The sequence below is a fragment of the Pristiophorus japonicus genome, chromosome 5, assembly GCF_044704955.1.
Source record: "Pristiophorus japonicus isolate sPriJap1 chromosome 5, sPriJap1.hap1, whole genome shotgun sequence".
Classification (NCBI taxonomy): Eukaryota; Metazoa; Chordata; class Chondrichthyes; family Pristiophoridae; genus Pristiophorus; species Pristiophorus japonicus.
The window spans coordinates 22,605,649-22,626,077 of NC_091981.1; the positions used below are offsets into that span (position 1 = coordinate 22,605,649).

Below are 20,429 nucleotides of genomic sequence, written 5' to 3' on the forward strand. Positions count from 1 at the left end.
TGCACTGTCTGGATGCTGTGAAAAATTAACTTGGGTAGTCCTGCCTGGTACTCCCAACACACCATTTCTTCTAATTTGCACTAAATTGACAATCTTGCTCAGGCTACAAGATGGCTGGTGACAAATTGGAAAAGTGGCCAGTGCAGTACCACCTTGTTGAAGTGCTTCACTGTACATCTGAATGAGCTGGGTTGAAATTTGGAAGCATTCCATTGCCCAGGACGAGCATCCACCAATAGATCTCTCAAATTCTCACGCCAAGTAAGAGTGCGGCACTGCTTTAATCAAACTGATTCTTTAATTAAAATGGGTTTGTTTGTTTTCTTTTCAAGCCACTTCAAGCAACAGCGAGACGATCCAGATGTGAATTGGAAGGTATGCAGAGATTTTATAAAGAATCCAGATTTTCAAGAGGCAGTAAATAAATGGTATTCTGGTAACTTTTTACAATATTGACTTGAAGGAGGAATGTGATCAATGTGGCTGGGGATGAATTAGTGTTCCCTGCCAAGTCAAGAGAGTGGCCATCATAAAGACCTTTTATTTTAAAAACTTTATTTGTGAAAATTTGAAAAGATGGAAGTGACAATGAGAGATGGTACATTTTTTTGCATACAGAAATATTCCAGAAAATAATCCATGCTGTCAGTTTAAATTAGGTTGCAAACTTATTCTTATTAATCTTAGTCAATATTTCTGTAATTTTTGTATTTGTCAATTTTGGCAAAATAATCCTATTTTTCCCAAGAGATTACAATTTAAGGTTATTCATGTTGATGACATCCAAAATTTCTTGCAAGTAAATCAGTCTTTTGAGGTAACAGTGGCTTAGAGGGATGAGTGAACCTGTGCACTAAATTGATGTAAACTGTGCTATGGATAAATGCCACTTGGGTTAATGCTGAATGTCGGAGATTCAAACTGAATTTTAACTGGTTCAATGTGGAATCGATATAAACCTTGTGTTCTTATTACTCAAAATATTCGTAGTCATCCACATGATGGTTAGATGCAAGAAGAATGTTTCTGATGTTGGGAAAGTCCAGAACCAGGGGTCATAGTCTAAGGATAAGGGGTAAGCCATTTAGGACTGAGATGAGGAGAAACCTCTTCACTGAGTTGTTAACCTGTGGAATTCTCTACCGCAGAAAGTTGTTGATTCCAATTCATTGGATATATTCAAGAGGGAGTTAAATATGGCCCTTACGGCTAAAGGGTATGGAGAGAAAGCAGGAAAGGGGTACTGAGGTGAATGATCAGCCATGATCTTATTGAATGGTGGTGCAGGCTCGAAGGGCCGAATGGCCTACTCCTGCACCTATTTTCTATGTTTCAACATGGAAAATGATTCCAATGTAATAGAATTTTCAATACAGAAGAGGACCATTTTTCCCCCTATGTGCAAATACTAGTACCAGTACCACATCACTTATGTGCTTAAAATCATATGATTTTAGAGTACAGTAGTAGACCATGTAGCCCATCATTTCTGTGCTGGTTCTCTGAAAGAGCAATCCAATTAGTCCCATTTTTCTCAAACACTCTTGTCGCCCATACGCACTTTTTTCTTTGAAATAATTAGTCACTTCAAGGTATAAAAACATTCTGCTTCCACTACAGTTTCTACCAGGGCATTCCATGTCCCAACTAGCCTCTGGATAATAAAACATATCAAATCTCCTAAACTCGTTTCTTTTGATAGTGATCTTAAATTTATGCTCTCCAGTTACTGAATAACCAATGGAAATACGTTGACTTACTTTATCAAGACATCTCAATTTTTAACACTTCTGTTAGGGTGCTTCTTAACTTTTATTCAAATGAATAGAGCCCCAGTTTCACTAGTTTTTCCTTATGACTATAGCTTCTCGTCCCTGCTATCATCCTAGTACATCTCTTGTATCCAGTTTATATGGCCTTGATGTATTCCCAAAGTAAGGCACCCATATGTATTCTAACTGCAGCCTACCCAATGATTTGTAGTCTACTTTTATTTCCTATACTTGAACATTTTCTTTGAAGGGGTTTAATTCCCTCTTCAGTGTTGCGATTGACTCAATTTGAATAACCACTTGTAGTAAAACGTTCAGTACCTTAACTAGTGTGGAGGAAAAGTCTGTTAAACCTTCCTATGATACATTGGGTGCCAATCCTGAGCTTGTGTAAAAATTGGTGAATAAGATTGGTCCATGCGAAAATGTATTTAAAAAAAAAAAAAAAATAATGACTGAAGTAAAGGGCAAAGCACATTTTGCAGGACGACATCAAGGTTGAAAAGGGGAGTGACGAGGTAAATTGAGAAGTCACCACATCATGCTAGCAGGATGGTTTGCACCCTTGGTGTCGGCCATGTTGAAGATTGTTGATAAGAGGGGCATTGTCTTGTCTTACAGAAGTATTCTCTTGTATCCTGACGCAAGCATTGGCAATTCCAGATGCGAGAGCTATATTTGTTTTGGACAGACTTGAGCTGTAGAGAAAGTTGCAAATGTATAGAGAGAAAAAAATGCTTCGTATGAAAGAGGAAATTTGCAAATGGATGAAATATTTGAAAGTTAGCAGTTTGCGCACTGTTGGAAAGTAGACATGCAGGGACAGTGTGTAGGAGAGGTGCATCCTCTTTGTGAACGAAAGGCATACTGGGGATAAAAGTCCTAACAATTGCATAGGACCGTGCAAGGACCAAAAGTTGTCTTGAAGTCCAGAGTGGAGGATCCAGTGTTTGGGCAGGGAGTGAATTTTATGCTGATAACACTTGAACAAAATGAAGGAGATCATCAAAATTAGAGTTTCAAAAGAAAAATGAGCCAGAGTCGTCCTCTTTCTCTAGAGTTAGCACCAGCACCTTCCAGATGGGGAAGGGTGGAGGTCCCAGAAATTACAAGTGAAAGCTTCATCAAGGGAGAGATGTTTCTTTCAATAAATATTTACCCTGACTTTTGTAATGGTGAGATAACTGTGTCCATTTGTAAGTTGAACCACAGACATACCAACCTATTTCCAGTTTCCTTAAGAGCAGAGGGAAAGAAAGTGAGAATGAGGATGGCAACATATTACTGGTTGAATATAACTGTGTTCCCTCCCTTACCGATTTATTTAATGAAATTTGACGCGGGTTCTGCAGATGCCACTGAAGACCCATTTCATCCTCTTTCTGGTGTCAGACTGATATGGAGCAACTTATAGTGGATCTCCCCCCACCCTCAAATCTTGGGCATGTGTCCTTTCCCCAAGGATGTCCAATGCATATGTACTATCGCGCATCTAGGACAACAGTTACTTTCGGAGAGCTGGTGATGGGAATGCTTGAGCTCAAAGAAAAGCAAATATAAATGTGAATATGCTTGCTGCCATAGTTTTGAACATTGATTTTCATGATTAGTTCAGCTTAGTTCCTAGATCGCAACAGCTCTTGTAACCTCAGGGATCTGATTTGAATCCTGTGGTTACTAAAGCTCATGATTATTTGGTTTGGATTTGCCTTTGCTCATTCCTGACATGTATTTTAAATTTGCACTTGTGGAATTAGAGAGAATATTTTGAAGCCAAATTCATAAACCCTCATCTGAACAAACAAAGTTATTTTGAAAAACAATCTTCTGTAAGCAGAATAGTGGTATAACACACACATTCTAAAATTCTGTGACAAAGTGGTAGGTCGTGAGTTTGCAATCATAGAAACATAGAAAGTAGGTGCAGGAGTAGGCCATTCGGCCCTTTGAGCCTGCACCACCATTCAATAAGATCATGGCTGATCATTCACCTCAGTACCCCTTTCCTGCTTTCTCTCCATACCCCTTGATCCCTTTAGCCGTAAGGGCCACATCTAACTCCCTTTTGAATATGTCCAACAAACTGACAACAACTTTCTGTGGTAGAGAATTCCACAGGTTCACCACTCTGGGTGAAGAAGTTTCTCCTCATCTCAATCCTAAATGGCTTACCCCTTATCCTTAGACTGTGACCCCTGGTTCTGGACTTCCCCAACATTGGGAACATTCTTCCTGCATCTAACCTGTCCAGTCCCATCAGAATTTTATATGTTTCTATGAGACCCTCTCTCATTCATCTAAATTTCAGTGAATATAAGCCTAGTCGATCCAGTCTTTCTTCATATGTCAGTCCTGCCATCCTGGGAATCAGTCTGGTGAACCTTCGCTGCACTCCCTCAATATAGCAAGAATGTCCTTCCTCAGATTAGGAGACCAAAACTGTACACTATTTAAGGTGTGGCCTCACCAAGGCTCTGTACAACTGCAGTAAGACCTCCCTGCTCCTATACTCAAATCCTCTCGCTATGAAGGCCAACATGCCATTTGCTGCCTTCACCGCCTGCTGTACCTGCATGACAACTTTCAATGACTGATGTACCATGACACTCAGGTCTTGTTGCATCTCCCCTTTTCCTAACCTGTCACCATTCAGATGATGATCTGCCTTCCTGTTTTTGCCCCCAAAGTGGATAACCTCACATTTATCCACGTTATACTGCATCTGCCATGCATTTGCCCACTCACCTAACCTGTCCAAGTCACCCTGCAGCCTCTTAGCATCCTCCTCACAGCTCTCTCTGCCACCCAGCTGAGTGTCATCTGCAAACTTGGAGATATTACATTCAATTCCTTCGTCTAAATCATTAATGTATATTGTAAATAGCTGAGGTCCCAGCACTGAACCTTGCGGTACCCCACTGGTCACTGCCTGCCATTCTGAAAAGGACCCGTTTATTCTGACTCTTTACTTCCTGTCTGCCAACCAGTTCTCTATCCATGTCAATACATTACCCCCAATACCATGTGTTTTAATTTTGCACACTAATCTCTTGTGTGGGACCTTGACAAAAGCCTTTTGAAAGTCCAAATATACCACATCCATTGATTCTCCCTTGTCCACTCTACTAATTACATCCTAAAAATTCTAGAAGATTTGTCAAGCATGATTTCCCTTTCATAAATCCATGCTGACTTGGACCGATCCTGTCACTGCTTTCCAAATGTGCTGCTATTTCATCTTTAATTGATTCCCACATTTTCCCCACTACTGATGTCAGGCTAACTGGTCTATAATTCCCTGTTTTCTCTCCTATTTTAAAAAAGTGGGGTTACATTAGCTACCCTCCAATCCATAGGAACTGATCCAGAGTCTATAGAATGTTGGAAAATGACCACTAATGCATCCACTATTTCTAGGGCCACTTCCTTAAGTACTCTGAGATGCAGACTATCAGGCCCTGGGGATTTATCAGCCTTCAATCCCATCAATTTCCCTAACACAATTTCCTGACTAATAAGGATTGCCTTCAGTTCCTCCTTCTCGCTAGACCCTCGGTCCCCTAGTATTTCCGAAAGGTTATTTGTGTCTTCCTTAGTGAAGACAGAACCAAAGTATTTGTTCAATTGGTGTGCCATTTCTTTGTTCCCCATTATAAATTCACCTGATTCTGATTGCAAGGGACCTACATTAGTCTTCACTAATCTTTTTCTCTTCACATATCTATAGAAGCTTTTGCAGTCAGTTTTTATGTTCCCTGCAAGCTTCCTCTCATACTCTATTTTCCCCCTCCTAATTAAACCCTTTGTCCTCCTCTGCTGAATTCTAAATTTCTCCCAGTCCTCAGGTTTGCTGCTTTTTCTGGCCCATTTATATGCCCCTTCCTTGGATTTAACACTATCCTTAATTTCCCTTGTTAGCCACGGTTGAGCCAACTTCCCCATGATTTCACTGTTGGCTGTGGTATTGGCCAGGTGATTCCCCACAAAAACGTAGGGGAAAATGGCTTAGCCGACTGCAAACCAAGTACGTGATAATGAGTAGGGATAAGTTGTAAAATAGATTTCCTGCTCTCCATCATGGACTATGGAATAGAGTGTGGCTTGTTTGGAGAGGTGGAGGCTGAGGAGGAGAAAAAATGCTCTTGTTACTGTAAAACTGATCTCCATCTTTTCAGTTGCCTGAGGACTTTACAGTCTATGGTGAAGTTGGAGGTGAATTATCAGTTGGAGGAGTCTTCTTGAGAATCTTTATTGCACAACCAGGTTGGGTTCTTCGAAAACCTCGGGAATTTCTTGTTGCACTGCTGGAGAAGCTCACTGAACTGTTGGAAACAAATAATCCTCATGTAAGTATATTAATGAAAATATTTTTTAATGTCAGTGAATGTGCAGGAAAAAAACCCATTACCTGTTTTGTGTAATTCAAAGCAACTTTTGTACCTATCGGAATATTCACATGAAATAACACTATCAATTAAACCATCAAAATTTGCAGATGACACCAAATTTTGGGGTGTCATTAATACGGAGGACGACATTTTTAAATCATTGCTGGCAAGGCCGGCATTTATTCCCAGCCATTGAGAAAGTGGTGGTGAGCCACCACCTACAAGTAGACATTAACAAACTTGCAGAATGGGCATATTAATTTCAATATAGGTAAGTGTGAGATGGTGCAGCTTAGTAGGAGGAATAAGGTAGCCACCTACTCCTTGGAAAATAAAATTCTAAATGGAATAGAGGTGCAAAGGGATCAATGGGTACAGATTGACAATTCATTAAAAGTAGAAATGCAGGTAAACCAATCCATAAAGTGCAGGAGTTTATTCCTATAGGAATTAACCTCTGCTTTTGAATTCACATTAAGCTTGTATAGAGCTTTGTTTACACCACACGTGGAGCACTGAGCACAGTTCTGATCTCCATACTACAAGCACTGGAGAAAGGGCAAAAAAGTTTACGAGGATAAGAAAACTGCGAGGGTACAATTACCTGGAAATACTGAACAGGCTAGGGCTTATTAGAAGACTGAGGGGTGACCTGACGCACACCTTTCAAATTATGATGGAGTTCGATATGGTAGACGTATTGAGGATGCTTCCAGTTGTGGGGCGTACAAAACTCAGGGCCACAAATGCAAGATGGTCACCAATGTATCCAAAAGGGAATTCAGGAGAAACTTCTTTACTCAGAGCGGTGAGAATGTGGAACTCGCTACCACATGGAATGATGGATGCGAATAGCATAGATGCATTTAATGGGAGGCTCGATCAGTAACTGATGGAGAAAGGAATAGAAGGATATGTTGACAAGGTGGAAGGAGGCTCGTGTTGTGAATAAACACCGGCATGAACCTGTTGGGCCGAATGGCCTGGTTCTGTGCCATAAAATTCTATAATACACTGACCATCCCCAACTGTAGGCTCACAGCAAAACCAAAATGGATTGTGAGCAGATTGACTTCATGCATCTGATAAAAAGAATTATTTAAGATTTTCCTTGGGAGATTGTATGGAAGGAAGCAGCCTTGTTGGATTGAATGGATTTTTGTTGTCCTGTCCTGTCTCTCTTTTTAATTTTTTTGTATAGATTTTTGTCTGAAGCTTGCACTTCATAAACTAGTGAGGAATGAAAACCCATGTCTTGCACATGTTTGTAATTGGTCTTTTTTTCTGCACAGGGTGAAACGTTAGAGACGGTTACCACGGCAGCAGTCTGTCTCTTTTATTCCCAGCCTCAGCTAGCAGACCAGGTACCTCCATTAGGTCACCTTCCTAAAGTTATTCAGGCTCTGAACCACAAAAACAATGCCATCCCCAAGTCATCAATCCGGGTCATTCATGCTCTTTCTGACAATGAGGTAAAGATTTATTTTATTTCAGTGCTAAATATCAACTTTGTTTTTTCTTATTCTACAACTTTGTGTTTTTATCATTGGATTCTGAGAATTATGACACAATTTCAGAAACCTTCATCGCATGTGTTCAATTTGTTTTTGTTTCATTCAAGTAACTGGTGCTCATTCACCCTCACTTGTCCATTATGATTTGGGTTTGCTCCTAACACATTTTCTCATTTGTGCTGCAAAAGACAGCTTCCATCGTCAAGCCAGTGCTCCCTATGATCCGTAACTTCACCTTGTATTCAGTATGTGGGATATTGCATGCCATAGATTAAACAATCCTTAGTATATGGAATATAGCGTTTCGCAGGGCAAATAATCCTCCCTCCTCTGAAACCTTATACCGGATGAGTTCTACATTTCACATCACTGCAGAAGGCGAATAATATCTGCCCTGCTAGACACCTTTTGTAACAGACAAAACCATTAAACTGGTTTCATCATGTAATTACTTACAAAAGTAAGTAATATAGGCGAGGTACTCAACAGTTAAATATAGTACCCAGAATTTCAGATGGAGTATTTCTCAGAAGTAAGCGATCTTGTTTCTCTGCAAAAATCAAAGTCTCGCTGAAAATTTACACAAGCATAAGCTTATGGAGCCCAATTTTATCAGTGTCCCCCACCAAGACAAATCCAATTACTTGTATGTGGAATGTGCTGACTTCTTGTATAGTTGTTTTGAGAAGGGGACCCGTTTTTAAGGCCAGTCTGTCAAAGGTAATTGACTACAATGCCAACACCATTTATAATTTTTATAATCTAATGACCTAGGGGTGTTGGGTACATTGATTCGGTTGAACAGTTTGAACTCGATCTTTAGCCACAATTAATCCAAAGTATCTTTTAACAATGAGTAATTTTCCTCTGACAGCTGATCCTAATGAAATACAGGAAGTGTTCATTCAGTACATTAATCAAGATATTATGTCAAAATATATCTCCTACAAAGTGTCTAGATAGTAAAGTAGAAATCTTATTTCTAAGCAAATCTGCTAACTTAAAATGAAAGTGATGTGGACAGTAGGAATCCAGACAAACTAGATAATGCATCCCTACGCTACGCTTGTATCCCAAATCCCTGCCTATCATGATGCAGAATACAACCTTTTATCTTGATCTATTAAAGGGAATTAACTTTAAGCATTCTATATTTTCATATCACGAATATACATTTATTGGTAAAAGAAATGACGACGTTTAGGAAAGCTTGAACTTGTAGGCTTTCACAAAATTAGATCTATTGATATTTTATCAACTTCATAATTTTGCTTGGTTAGACCCTCTGAACTGACTTCATTAATGTTCATTTAGCAACTGTTGCAATCCTCCAGCCCTTTGTGGGTTGATTGTAGAGTATCCTTTGCTGTTGTTTATAAAGATGGCCTTTCTGCTCTATCCTCTATGCCATCAGCAAATCTTTAGTCTTCATAAAGTTTTGTAGTTTCCCTTTAAGCTGATGCTACCTGAACTTTAAAACAGTTGGTGAGATGCAAGCTCTAGTCACAATGTAACAAGTAACCATTAGAATATCATTTTGAAAGTTTGTGTGCTGGGGCTGTATATAGGATTTTCTTTTGCAGTAATTTGTTCTGTTTTCACCAGGTTTTACTTTTTCACTTATTGATCCATTCCAATGCTTCAAAGTGTTTAAATTTCACTTTCATTTAACTAGGATGATACCAGAACGGAGTGGTTATAACTATTGGGAAGGACTGATCAGGCTGGGGGTCTGAAGCCTGAGCGATGACCTAAATAGAGGTCTTTAAAATTATGAAGGAGCTCGATAGGGTAGCCGTAGAAAAGATATTTCCACTTTGGAGAAGTCCAAAACTAGCCGCCATAAATATAATCAATCCAATAAAGAATTAGGGAGAAACTTCCTTACTCAGTGGTTAGAATGTGACACTTGAAGTGAATAGCATAGATGCCTTGTAGGGGGAAGCTGGATAAACATTTGAGGCAGAAAGGAATAGAAGTATATGTAGATGGGGTTAGATGAAGTAGGGTGGGAGAAGACTCGTGTGGAGCATAAACCAGTTGGACCGAATGGCCTGTTTCCGTGCTGTAAATGCTGTGTCATTCAATGTGACTAGTTATTTGTTGAACAAAGATTCTCCACTTTGGCAATGGATTGCATTTTCAGTTCAATAGCATGACACTGGTTTGCATAGCGAAAGTGAGGCGAAATTATGTTCACCGGGCCCAAGTGCATGCAATTCCCATACTTTACCACCAAAGAGAATCCTAATGGTAAGAAAGAAGAACTTTAATAATCAAAACTATTATACCAGCAAGTGACTGAGGATGCAATATAGAAACAAGAGTAGGCCATTCAGCCCCTTGAGCCTGCTCTGCCATTCAATTAGATTATAGCTGATCTGTATCTTCGTTCCATTTACCCGCCTTGGTTTCACACCCTTGCTCTCTACTATTCAATTAGATTAAATCTCTGCTCCTCCACAGTTCTGAGCTTCTCACCATTTAGAAAATAATCTCATCTATCTTGTGTCCAAAGTGGAAGCCCACTTTGAAATCTAACTGCTATAGTTTTGCCCGCCCACTCAATCTATCAATGTCCCTTTGCAATTTTTTAATCCCATCGATACTACTTACTGTGCCACCTAACTTGGTATTGTCAGCACACTTGGATATACAGCTCTATTCCTTCATCTAAGTTTATATTAATAAATATAGTGAAAAGCTGAGGCCCAAGTACAGATCACTGGGGGATACCACTAATCATTTTCTGCCAATTGGCGAGCGTACCCATTATCCCTACTGTTTCCTACCCCCAATTCACTGCCCACGTCATAAGATTGTCTCCAATTCCCTATGCTTCCATTTTTCCTAACCGTCTCTTGTGTTCAAATGCCTTCTGGAAGTCCATATAAATAACATGCATTGACACTCCGTTATCCACCACGTTGGGGAACTCTCAAAAAAATTAAACTAGGTTAGTGAGACATGACTTGCTCTTTGCAAATCCACGTTGGTTAGCGCTCTCATTACTTATTTGTTCAGATACTCTGCCCTAAAGAGATTTGAGAACCTTTTTATTTTTCCTTGTATCTCTGGAACTTTATCCTCTTACTTTGTATTGGTCTTCACAGTAGTGTAATTATTTAGCAAGTCTGCCATTTCCTTATTGTCAATTGCAGTGTCACCGGCATCTGTCTTTAAGAGGCCCATGTTACCCTTAGCCACCCTCTGAATATATTTGTAAAAAATCTGTGTTTTGTCCTGGATACTCTTTGCAGGTTTTTTCTTGTATTCCTTTTTGCAGCTCTTGCATTCTTTATATCCCTTTGCTGTTCTTTATATCTGTGGGAACCCTTTTATTGTTTGCATATATATGAACCCTTTTTTAGTTTTATGCTATTGTAATGTATTTGCTTCATGTAATGTTCTTTGCTTAAGAATTCCTAGCAACACATTGCTATTAAGAACTAGTTGGTTTATTAGCAAAAGGTTTAACAATCACACGACACATTACCAGTTCATCCACCAGGCTCACAACCACCTGCCTTGGCGTGGATCCCCTGAACCCAACTGGCTGGGGTTTTATTGAGTCGTGTGAACATCACGTGACTGGCTAAGCCACTCCCAATTCAACCAACTTGAGAGCATACGCCGATGCATACATTACAACTATCTCCTATTTTTGACCAAGGTTTTTTAATTACACAAGTAGAGCTCTTTCCCTTTAGGGGTGTGTACAGGTCTTGCATTGTACCAAATACTTTTTTGAACACCTCTCGCTGTTCATCTGCAGCTTTAATAGTTCTGCCCAGTCTACTGCAGTCAGTTTCTGCCCCATCACTTCAAAGTCAACTGTGGCTAAATTTAAAACTTGGTTTATGACTTGCTCTTCCCCTCAAACCCAATATCGAATTCAATCATGTTATAATTGTTAGCTAGGTGTTCCCTTATCGTTGGATTGTTAACTAATTCTGACTCATTACTCATTACTAAATCCAGTCTGGCCTGTCCTGTGTTGGTTCAAGAACCTATTGTTCCAGAAAACTCTTGAATACACTCGAAATTTGCTGCCTTTGGGGCTCGAGTTGTTCTGCTTGGGTCTGCGTGAACATTAGTCTCCCATTATAAGAACATAAATAGGAACAGGAGTAGGTCATACGGCCCCTCGAGCCTGCTCCGCCATTCAATAAGATCATGGCTCACCACTCTGCTCTGCTTTTCCAACAAGCTTCTCTGATCTCCATATTTGTGCATCCCACTACTTTATCACTATCGGGAGATCTGTAGACAACTCCCGCAAAAGTCTTGCATCTTTTTCCATTCCTCAATTCTACCAAGAGTTTCTACTTCCTTCTCGCCCTTACTGATGGCCTCTCTTTCTAATGCTGTAAGTGTATTTTAGCAATATTGGTGCTCTTTCTCTTTGCCCCCCCCCCCGGCCCCACCAATTTTCCCAATCTACCTTTCTTTCAATTTCCCTGTCCTTTCTAAAGACCTTGTACCCTGGAATATTGATCTCCCAGTCATGCCCAGCTTGTAGCCAGGTCTCTGATGGCCACCACATCAGACCCTTTAAGCTGAATTTGTGCTTCTAACTCACTTGTTTTATTCCTGATGCTCTGTGCTCTTATTTGGGCAACATCCTGCCCTGTCATTTTTGCCCTGATGCTGTTTTTCTAGCACCTTTTTTAACTTATCCCACTTCTTGTTTTACATCACTCCTGTTGCATTTTTATCAGTTGTTTGTTTTTTCTGAATCTGGGGTACTTAGATTATCTTCAATATTATTTATGATCTGGATTTTGCTCTCATCCTTTTTTCTCATCTTTTGGCTAACTTCACATTTTTATTTCTGACTTCCCCTTCAGCCTCCCATATTGGTTTAAAGTCCTTTCGACTGCCTTACTTGTCCTTTCAGTTCAGACCTTGGTCCCAGCATGGTTCGGGTGCAACCCATCCCAGCGGTACAGCTCCTTCCTGTCCCAGTACTGGTCCTAGTGTCAAATGAAACGGAACCTGTTTCCCACACCAATCCTCAGCAACATATTTGCATCCCTGATCTGTTTGTCCATATGCCAATTAGCAAGTGGTTTGGGTAAGATTATTACCCTCAAGTCCTGCTTTTTAGTTCAGCTCCTAGCTATTGATACTCCCTTACTGGGACCTCCTCCCTGTTCCTTCCTATGTTGTTTGTCTGGACCATGACAACTGAAACTTTCCAGTTTCCTTTCCAGCCGCGTTGAGATATCACTTACCCTGGTACCCTTCGAGACTGAGGATCGTGATTGCAGAGGATGCTGTATGTATCCTCCTGATTATCGAATGCCCAACCGCACTATTCTCCTTTTCCTTCCCCCACACACACACACCCAAAACCCCCAGACTGCCTCTTGTTCCATGGTGCCCTGGTCAGCATTGTAACTGTCCTTCCCTCACAGCTTTTCTCTATCCTCATAGGGAGCAAGTATATCGTGCCTGTTGGGCAAGAGCAGATTCTGCAATCTGATGGCATCACTTCATGGCAAGGAGGAGGAAAATGGGAAAGTTACATCTGGGCAGTGCCTAGTGGCTCTTGGAAGTTGATTTCTGGAGTAGATTAGGGAGCCACATTTTGGATAATATGCCTTAAATCAGACCGATGAAGGGGGATAATAGACAGATGAAGGGAAGGATGATATCCTTAAGTTACACAAGATATCCCAGTGAGACAGATGTTCAATACCTATTATCTAGTAATGAGTTCCTCTGTAACTTTTGTTTTTGATGTACCAGAAAAATAATGAAATGGTGATAGTTTTGCAACTTTACTAAAGATGTAACTTTTTTTTCTTAAGTTGTGTGTCCGAGCTATGGCAATGCTCGAAACTATCGGGCCGTTGATGAATGGAATGAAGGCGCGATCGGATATGGTCGGCCTTGCCTCTGAGTCTCTGAATCGAATGTTCCAGAAGGAGCAGACTGACTTGGTGGCACAGGTGGGTAGCCCTTTGTTGGAGAATTGCGTGAATCTGAGCTGCCATCGGTTGGACTGGTTATTGCTCACTTCCTAGATGTCGGCTGCTAATTTTGGCGTTTGTCTGGCATCAGCTACTGCTGAAACACCTGGCTCAGTTGATGGCTCAATTACTTACTATCTTGCAGCAAATTGATTTTTCTCCCATTTCAATGTTTTCCTCAACCTCCCTCATTGAAGCCCTCTACTGCTGGCGCATAGTTTCCTGGCACCAATATCCCTCTGCTTCTCTGATCAGATGTCTGTCCTTGAGGCATACATCTGATGCAAATTAATAACAACTTGCATCATGTAGCACCTTTTAACGTGGAAACATGTCCCAAAGTACTTCAGACGCGTAATCTGGCACAAATGGGTGCTGAGCCATTGCAGCAGATATTGGGCGGATGAACAAAAGCTTAGTCCAAGAGATGCATTTTCAGGAAGGTGAAAGAGAAGGTGGAGATGGGTAGGGTTTTGTGGAGAGAATTTCAGTGTTGGGGTCTAAAAGGGTTAAGGCACGGTTACCAATGATGGGGCCAAAGGAGGAGGGATGCACAAACGGCATCAAAAAGAAAGACTTGAATTTATGTCGTGCTTTTCATGACCATCGGATGTCTCAAAACACTTTACAGCCAATTAAGTACTTTTGGAGTATAGTCACTCGCGCACAGCAAACTCCCACAAACTGCAATGTGATGATGACCAGGTAATTTGTTTTTGTTACATTGATTTGAGGGATAAATATTGGCCAGGACACTGGGGATAAACTCCCCTGCTCTTCTAAATAGTGCCATGCGATCTTTTACGTCCACCTGAGAGCAGGCAGTGCCTCATAAGAACATAGAGCATAAGAATTAGGAACAGGAGTAGGCCATCTAGCCCCTCGAGCCTGCTCCGCTACTCAACAAGATCATGGCTGATCTAGCCGTGGACTCAGCTCCACTTACCTGCCCGCTCCCCATAACTCTTAATTTCCTTATTGTTAAAAATCTATCTATCTGTGATTTGAATACATTTAGTGAGCTTGCCTCAACTGCTTCCCTGGGCAGAGAATTCCACAGATTCACAACCCTCAGGGAGAAGAAATTCCTTAACTCGGTTTTAAATTGGCTCCCCCGTATTTTGAGGCTGTGCCCCCTAGTTCTAGTCTCCCCGACCAGTGGAAACAATCTCTCTGCCTCTATCTTGTCTATCCCTTTTCATTATTTTAAATGTTTCTATAAGATCACCCCTCATCTTTCTGAACTCCCAACGAGTAAGAAAGGCCTCCAACAGTGCAGAACTCCAAAAGTACTGCACTGGAGTGTCGGCCTCAATTTATGTGCTGAAGTTCCTGGAGTGGGACTTGAACCCACAACCTTCTGAATCAAAAGCAGGGGTGCTATCCACTGAGCCACAGCTGACACTGGAATTGACATTTCGGTGGGGTGTAGAACTGCAGATGTTTACAGGGCTGGGGAGGGGGCGAGGCCATGAAGGGATTTAAACACGAGGATGATTTTAAGTTGAAGACATTGGATCAGCAGCCAGTGACAGTCAGCAGGGACAGGGGTGATCGGTGAGCGGGAGAGGATATATAAATCAGAGTTTTGGATGCCAGGAGCATTGGAAGCTCCCCTGTGACTAACACATTGAAGAGGCTTTTAGTGGCAGATAAACTTAGGTGGGCGATGTTAGAGGTGGAAGTACAAATCTTTGTAATGGAGAAAATAGTGGGCTGGAGGCTCTACTCGGTTGCATAAGATGCCGAGATTGCAAACAGTCTGGTTCAACCTAGAATGCTGTCCATGGAGGAGGATGGAATTCGTAGCAAAGGTCCAGATTTTGTTGGGGCTAAAGACGATAGCTTTAGTCTTCCCAGTGTTAACTGGAGGGAATTGAGGCTCATCCACGACTGGATAGCACACAAGCAGTTTCACAGCACAAATTATACTTCATGGACCATCCTACCTTTTTCTACGCGTATGCAGTATCTGAATGAAGTGTGATACAAATTATATTGCACAGCAGTGAAATATTACCCACATTCATCATTACCCCATATAACTGTGAGCTCTCCACATTTTCATATGTTACACAAAACAGTGCAGAAGCAGTCCTGAACTCTGATCGTTGAGGTAGAATTTAGTAAATTTATTCCGCAAATATAAAATGGCTCAAGTCCATGCTTTAGAAGTTTGCAACTAGATCTTTATCTCCACCTGTCATTGCTTTTAATGGATACATATTTGAAATGCAGCGCAGTAGTGGGTCTATTTCAGTTGTAATGGACTTCATTTGAAATAAAATGTGTGCAAATTATAGGTCTTTTATATTTGTTCGTGTAGTATCCTCGATAAACAAGTTCTTATTTTTGGCATCTAGTTTGACCTGTGACTGCTGTGTGTGAAATTTTTTTTTTTAAATGTCATGTTTGCTCAAGGGTCTGAAAGTTGAGTTGGTGCCATATCTCCTGCAACTACTGGAAGGAATAGGACTTGAGAATGTTGAAAACCCAGCTGCTACAAAAGCTCAGATTGTAAATGCACTTAAATCAATGACACGGAGTCTACAGTATGGTGAACAGGTGAGATTTCTTCAAATTAAATCATGGGCACCAGAGTATGATCTCATGTTGAGTAATCAGGGTGGTGATTCAAGATGGTGTCCCCATTGCTTGGATAATGATCTATAAGTTTGGACACCCAGTGACCTAGAAAAGCCAAAGCAAATGAAGAGCTGTGACAATGCCACTAATCTAATGGAGAAGAAAGGAATTACCATTACATTTTTCTTCAGATCTTGACCCCTCTTTAATTCCTATGTTCCCAATGAAACAGATGGAGGAATGGCCAGATTTTGAGAAAAGAACTGCAGAAAAACTGTACAGTAGAATAAATTTGAAGTACAATAGAAACCGATGTAATGAACATGTATATCGGTGTTTAAATGCTGAAGCTGCATTACATTGCTTGTAGTGATCCGTGCCATTCCAGAAAGGAGCCTGCTAAACTCTTAATTTCTGGAAATGCTCAGGCAGATACCAGAGAACCCAAAGCTGATTTCCCACTTGTTCCGCTGCTTGGGACTGAGTAGCATTTTAAACATCTGCTTATTTAAAACATTTTACTGATCTTTTTATTCTCCAAAGATGATTGTGACTATTTTCTCCTTTTTACCATCAGTTGTTTAAAGTGCTGCTCAGCTCTTCAATATACTGCACACTGGCTGTTAAACAGCTGAGTGCCTTCGACTCCAGAGAGCTGCTCTGTGACTCGATGAGGGACTGATCAATTATTCGTGGTTTTGAAAGTTCGAGGAAGGTCATGCTGTATCACACATATGGGCTCAATTGGTTATAGTGATCAGTGGGCAGCTGGCCAAATTGATCACTAATCAGATTCTATCTTCTTTTGCTTTCTGTATCAATCTGTGTCGGTCACAAGAGCATAAGACTTGGAGCCTCTAACTGACTATCATGGACCCCTTCAATCTGACACAGCAGTGCCATATCTTCCAACTGACCTGGCATGGCTCTTGAAGAGTTCAGCAGAGAATTCTAGCTATGAGGAAAGATTGGATCGGCCGGGGTTGTAGTCTTTGGAACAGAGGAGGCTGAGGGGAGACATTATTGAGGTGTCGGAAATTAAGAGAAGCCTAGATAGTGGATCGGAAGGACCTATTTCCCTTAGCAGAGGGGTCAATAACCATGGGGCATATATTTAAAGTAATTGGTAGAAGGATTTGAGGAGAATTTTTTTCACCCAGAGGGTGGTGGGGGTCTGGAACTCGCTGCCGGAAAGGGTGGTCGAGGCAGAAAGCCTCACCCCATTTATTTAAATTATTTAAGTGCTGGAAAATGGGATTAGGCTGGATTGTCGGCCAGGGCGGACGATGAGCCGAAATGTCTGCCTTCCGTGCTGTAAATTTCTGATTCTATTGTGTTTCCAGCACCTTGGGTAGTGATGCTGTTTAGAAGATCACAGATTATTTCTGTGTAGAGAATAGAAATCGAATCTACATAAGGGATCATGATGACCGGTCACTACATGTAGCTAAACGTCTGGCAGTCTGAAATAAAAACACAAGCTGCTGGAAAAGCACAGCAGGTCGATCAGATGTAATCCTGAATCCGAACTGACTGACGTGCATTTTCCGCTGTGATCATTAACCAAGAGTGATTAAACGCAAACGGTTTCAAGGAGCTGAAGACCAGATGGAAAACCTTGTTGATCTAATATTGGGTTATGCCGTAGCTTGTTCTATAGTGTACGAAAAATAATTACTCCTGTTCTGTTTGAATTTATAATTTTGTTACGGTTCTTGATCTAATAACGGGTTTGAATGTTAACTAGACTGTTGCTACTGAAACCTTTTAAAGGTTCCATGTCAGTATTTCTGCCATAATTCAATTTTAGAAAATGTATTTATCCCACTCTGGGGAGCTGGTTACAATGTGTTTAAGCAACTGTTTTGTTTAGGTGAATGAAATCCTGTCTCATTCTGCTGTGTGGCGTGCCTTTAAAGACCAGAAGCATGATTTGTTCATTTCTGAGTCGCAAACAGCGGGATATCTTACAGGTGAGTAACACACTCGCTAGTCAGTTATTGTACTGAGCAGTGCAGTAATTATGAAATCTGATTTCTGACTGTAAATGCTTAACCAGTAAGCCACTTATTCAAAGAAGACTAATGAAATGCTCCCTATTTTCCTGTGTGCAGTATTTAAAATCTACTTGCTGCTGATAATCGAAATTCAGTATTACAAATATTGTTTGGGAAAAAGTTATGAAAAACTCCCACCTTGCTGCCCTTTAAATGTTGGCTGGTTCAAATTAAATGCGTACTTGAAACAGCTGCGTCCCACTGGTTTCTGGCTAGTTTTAGTTTTTCAATACTTGAGTAACTTGGTTTTGGAGATGCCGATTTTCTTTCTTCATTTCTGAGGAACAACTTTAAAAGAATGAATATGTAGCCATTATATTTGGCATTTAATTCCCTGACCATATGGGAATAGAAGTGGAAAATAGAGAGCGCTAAAAATAAAATATCTCTGCCATGATTAACAATCTCAACATTGTAAAGTCCAGAAGTGGGTTCAAACGGAATGCTGTTTCAGCTGGAGCAAATCTTTCTTTGTCCCCTTCTCCAAATAAAAAACATGCAAAGAGCAAGTGTGGAAAGAGAGTGAGTAATAAGACTAAAAAAAGCTTCCGATTTACAGCCTAAAACGAAGATAAATCATAGAATCTTAGAAATTTCAGGACCAAAGTAGGCCACTTGGCATATTGCACCTGTGCTGTTCCTCTGACCCCATTTTCGCCGCCCTTTCCCTCTCGCCTTTAATATTGTGTGTTTAGTTTCACCTTAAATGCTGTTGTGATTGATACGGCTTCAACAAGCACTTGTGGCAGTATATTCCATATTTCAAAAATCTCTGGCATGAGAACATTTCTTCTAACTTCTGCACTGTCTTTAGCACTAATTCAAAAAGTTTGCCCCTTGTTACTACTTCACTGATCAGTAGAAATTGTGTTTTGCTACTGCCCTCAAACCCTTTTAAAGGAAAGTGGAAATAAGTGACCTAAAGATAAGAAAAAGGAGCCAAGAGCAACGGTCAGAGTACAAAACGTGATAAAGATAAGTGCTCCAGGAACAAAGTTGGAGATCATCATAAAATACCCAACAAAAATAAAGCGGGAGTGTTAAAAAATTATAACATATTAACATCACACCATTTACCTAAGAAGGGAGGGAGGAAGAAAGAAACTAGACCAGGCAGTTTAACAGTTGTGGGAAGTTCCTGGAATCTATCAGACACAGTGACTGAGCACTTGGGCAAGTAAGAGCTGATCAGAGAGTCATCGAGGATTTGTGAAGGGCAGGCCATGTTTGACTTATCTAGTAGAATTTTTTTTGAGGAGGTCACAAATAAATATAGTGGAGGGTCTATGGATGTTGTCTATATGGACTTCCAGAAGGCATTTAATAAAGTCCTGCACAAGAGATTATTGGCAAAAATAAAAGCGCACAAAATTGGAGGTATCCTTGTGACAAGGGTTGATAATTGGTTAGGAAAGAAAAAGAAAGACTTGGATTTATATAGCGCCTTTCACAACCACCGGACTTCTCAGCGCTTTAGAGCCAATGAAGTACTTTTGGAGTGTAGTCACTATTGTAATGTGGGCAACGCGACAGCCAATTTGCACACAGCAAATCCCCACAAACAGCAATGTGATAATGACCAGATAAACTGTTTTTGTTATGTTGATTGGGGGGTAAATATTGGCCAGGACACTGGGGATAACTTCCCTGCTCTTCTTTGGAAAAATAGTGCCATGAGATCTTTTCCGTCCACACTGAGTGAGCAGACACAGCCTCGGTTTAACGCCTCTTCCGAAAGACGGCACTTCTGACGGTGCAGAACTCCCTAAGCACCGCACTGTCAGCCTAGATTTATGTGCTCAAGTCCCTGGAGTGGGGCTTGAACTCGCAACCTTCTGACTAGGTAGGAGACTGTGTTGGGATAAAGGGAATGTACTTTGGTGGGATGTGACGCAGGGTTTTCCCCCAGGGATCTGTACCCAGGCCCCAGCTTTTTCATGTATATCAATGACTTGAATGAAGGAATAGAGTTGTATATCTGTTTGCAGATGACACCAAGTTAGGATGCACAGTCAGTTGTGTGGATGGAGCAGGTTTTGTGAACAAAGGGATATAGATGGATTAAATGAGTGGTATGATCATCGCATTTGGATCGGTGACAAATTTTCTAAATGGCGAGACACTAGGACCTGTG

The 20,429-nt window shown here is 40.9% G+C and overlaps 1 protein-coding gene across 1 annotated transcript in view; it reads left to right on the forward strand.

Moving 5' to 3' along the window:
- The window catches only part of LOC139264238 (dnaJ homolog subfamily C member 13), a 186,094-nt gene that overhangs the window by 161,557 nt on the left and 4,108 nt on the right, over positions 1-20,429 (forward strand). Inside the window, exons 51-56 of the mRNA XM_070880388.1 lie at positions 333-375; positions 5,948-6,118; positions 7,453-7,632; positions 13,491-13,631; positions 16,074-16,217; positions 18,112-18,211. Coding sequence (XP_070736489.1) covers positions 333-375; positions 5,948-6,118; positions 7,453-7,632; positions 13,491-13,631; positions 16,074-16,217; positions 18,112-18,211 — 779 coding nt within the window. The remainder of the gene's footprint in view (positions 1-332; positions 376-5,947; positions 6,119-7,452; positions 7,633-13,490; positions 13,632-16,073; positions 16,218-18,111; positions 18,212-20,429) is intronic.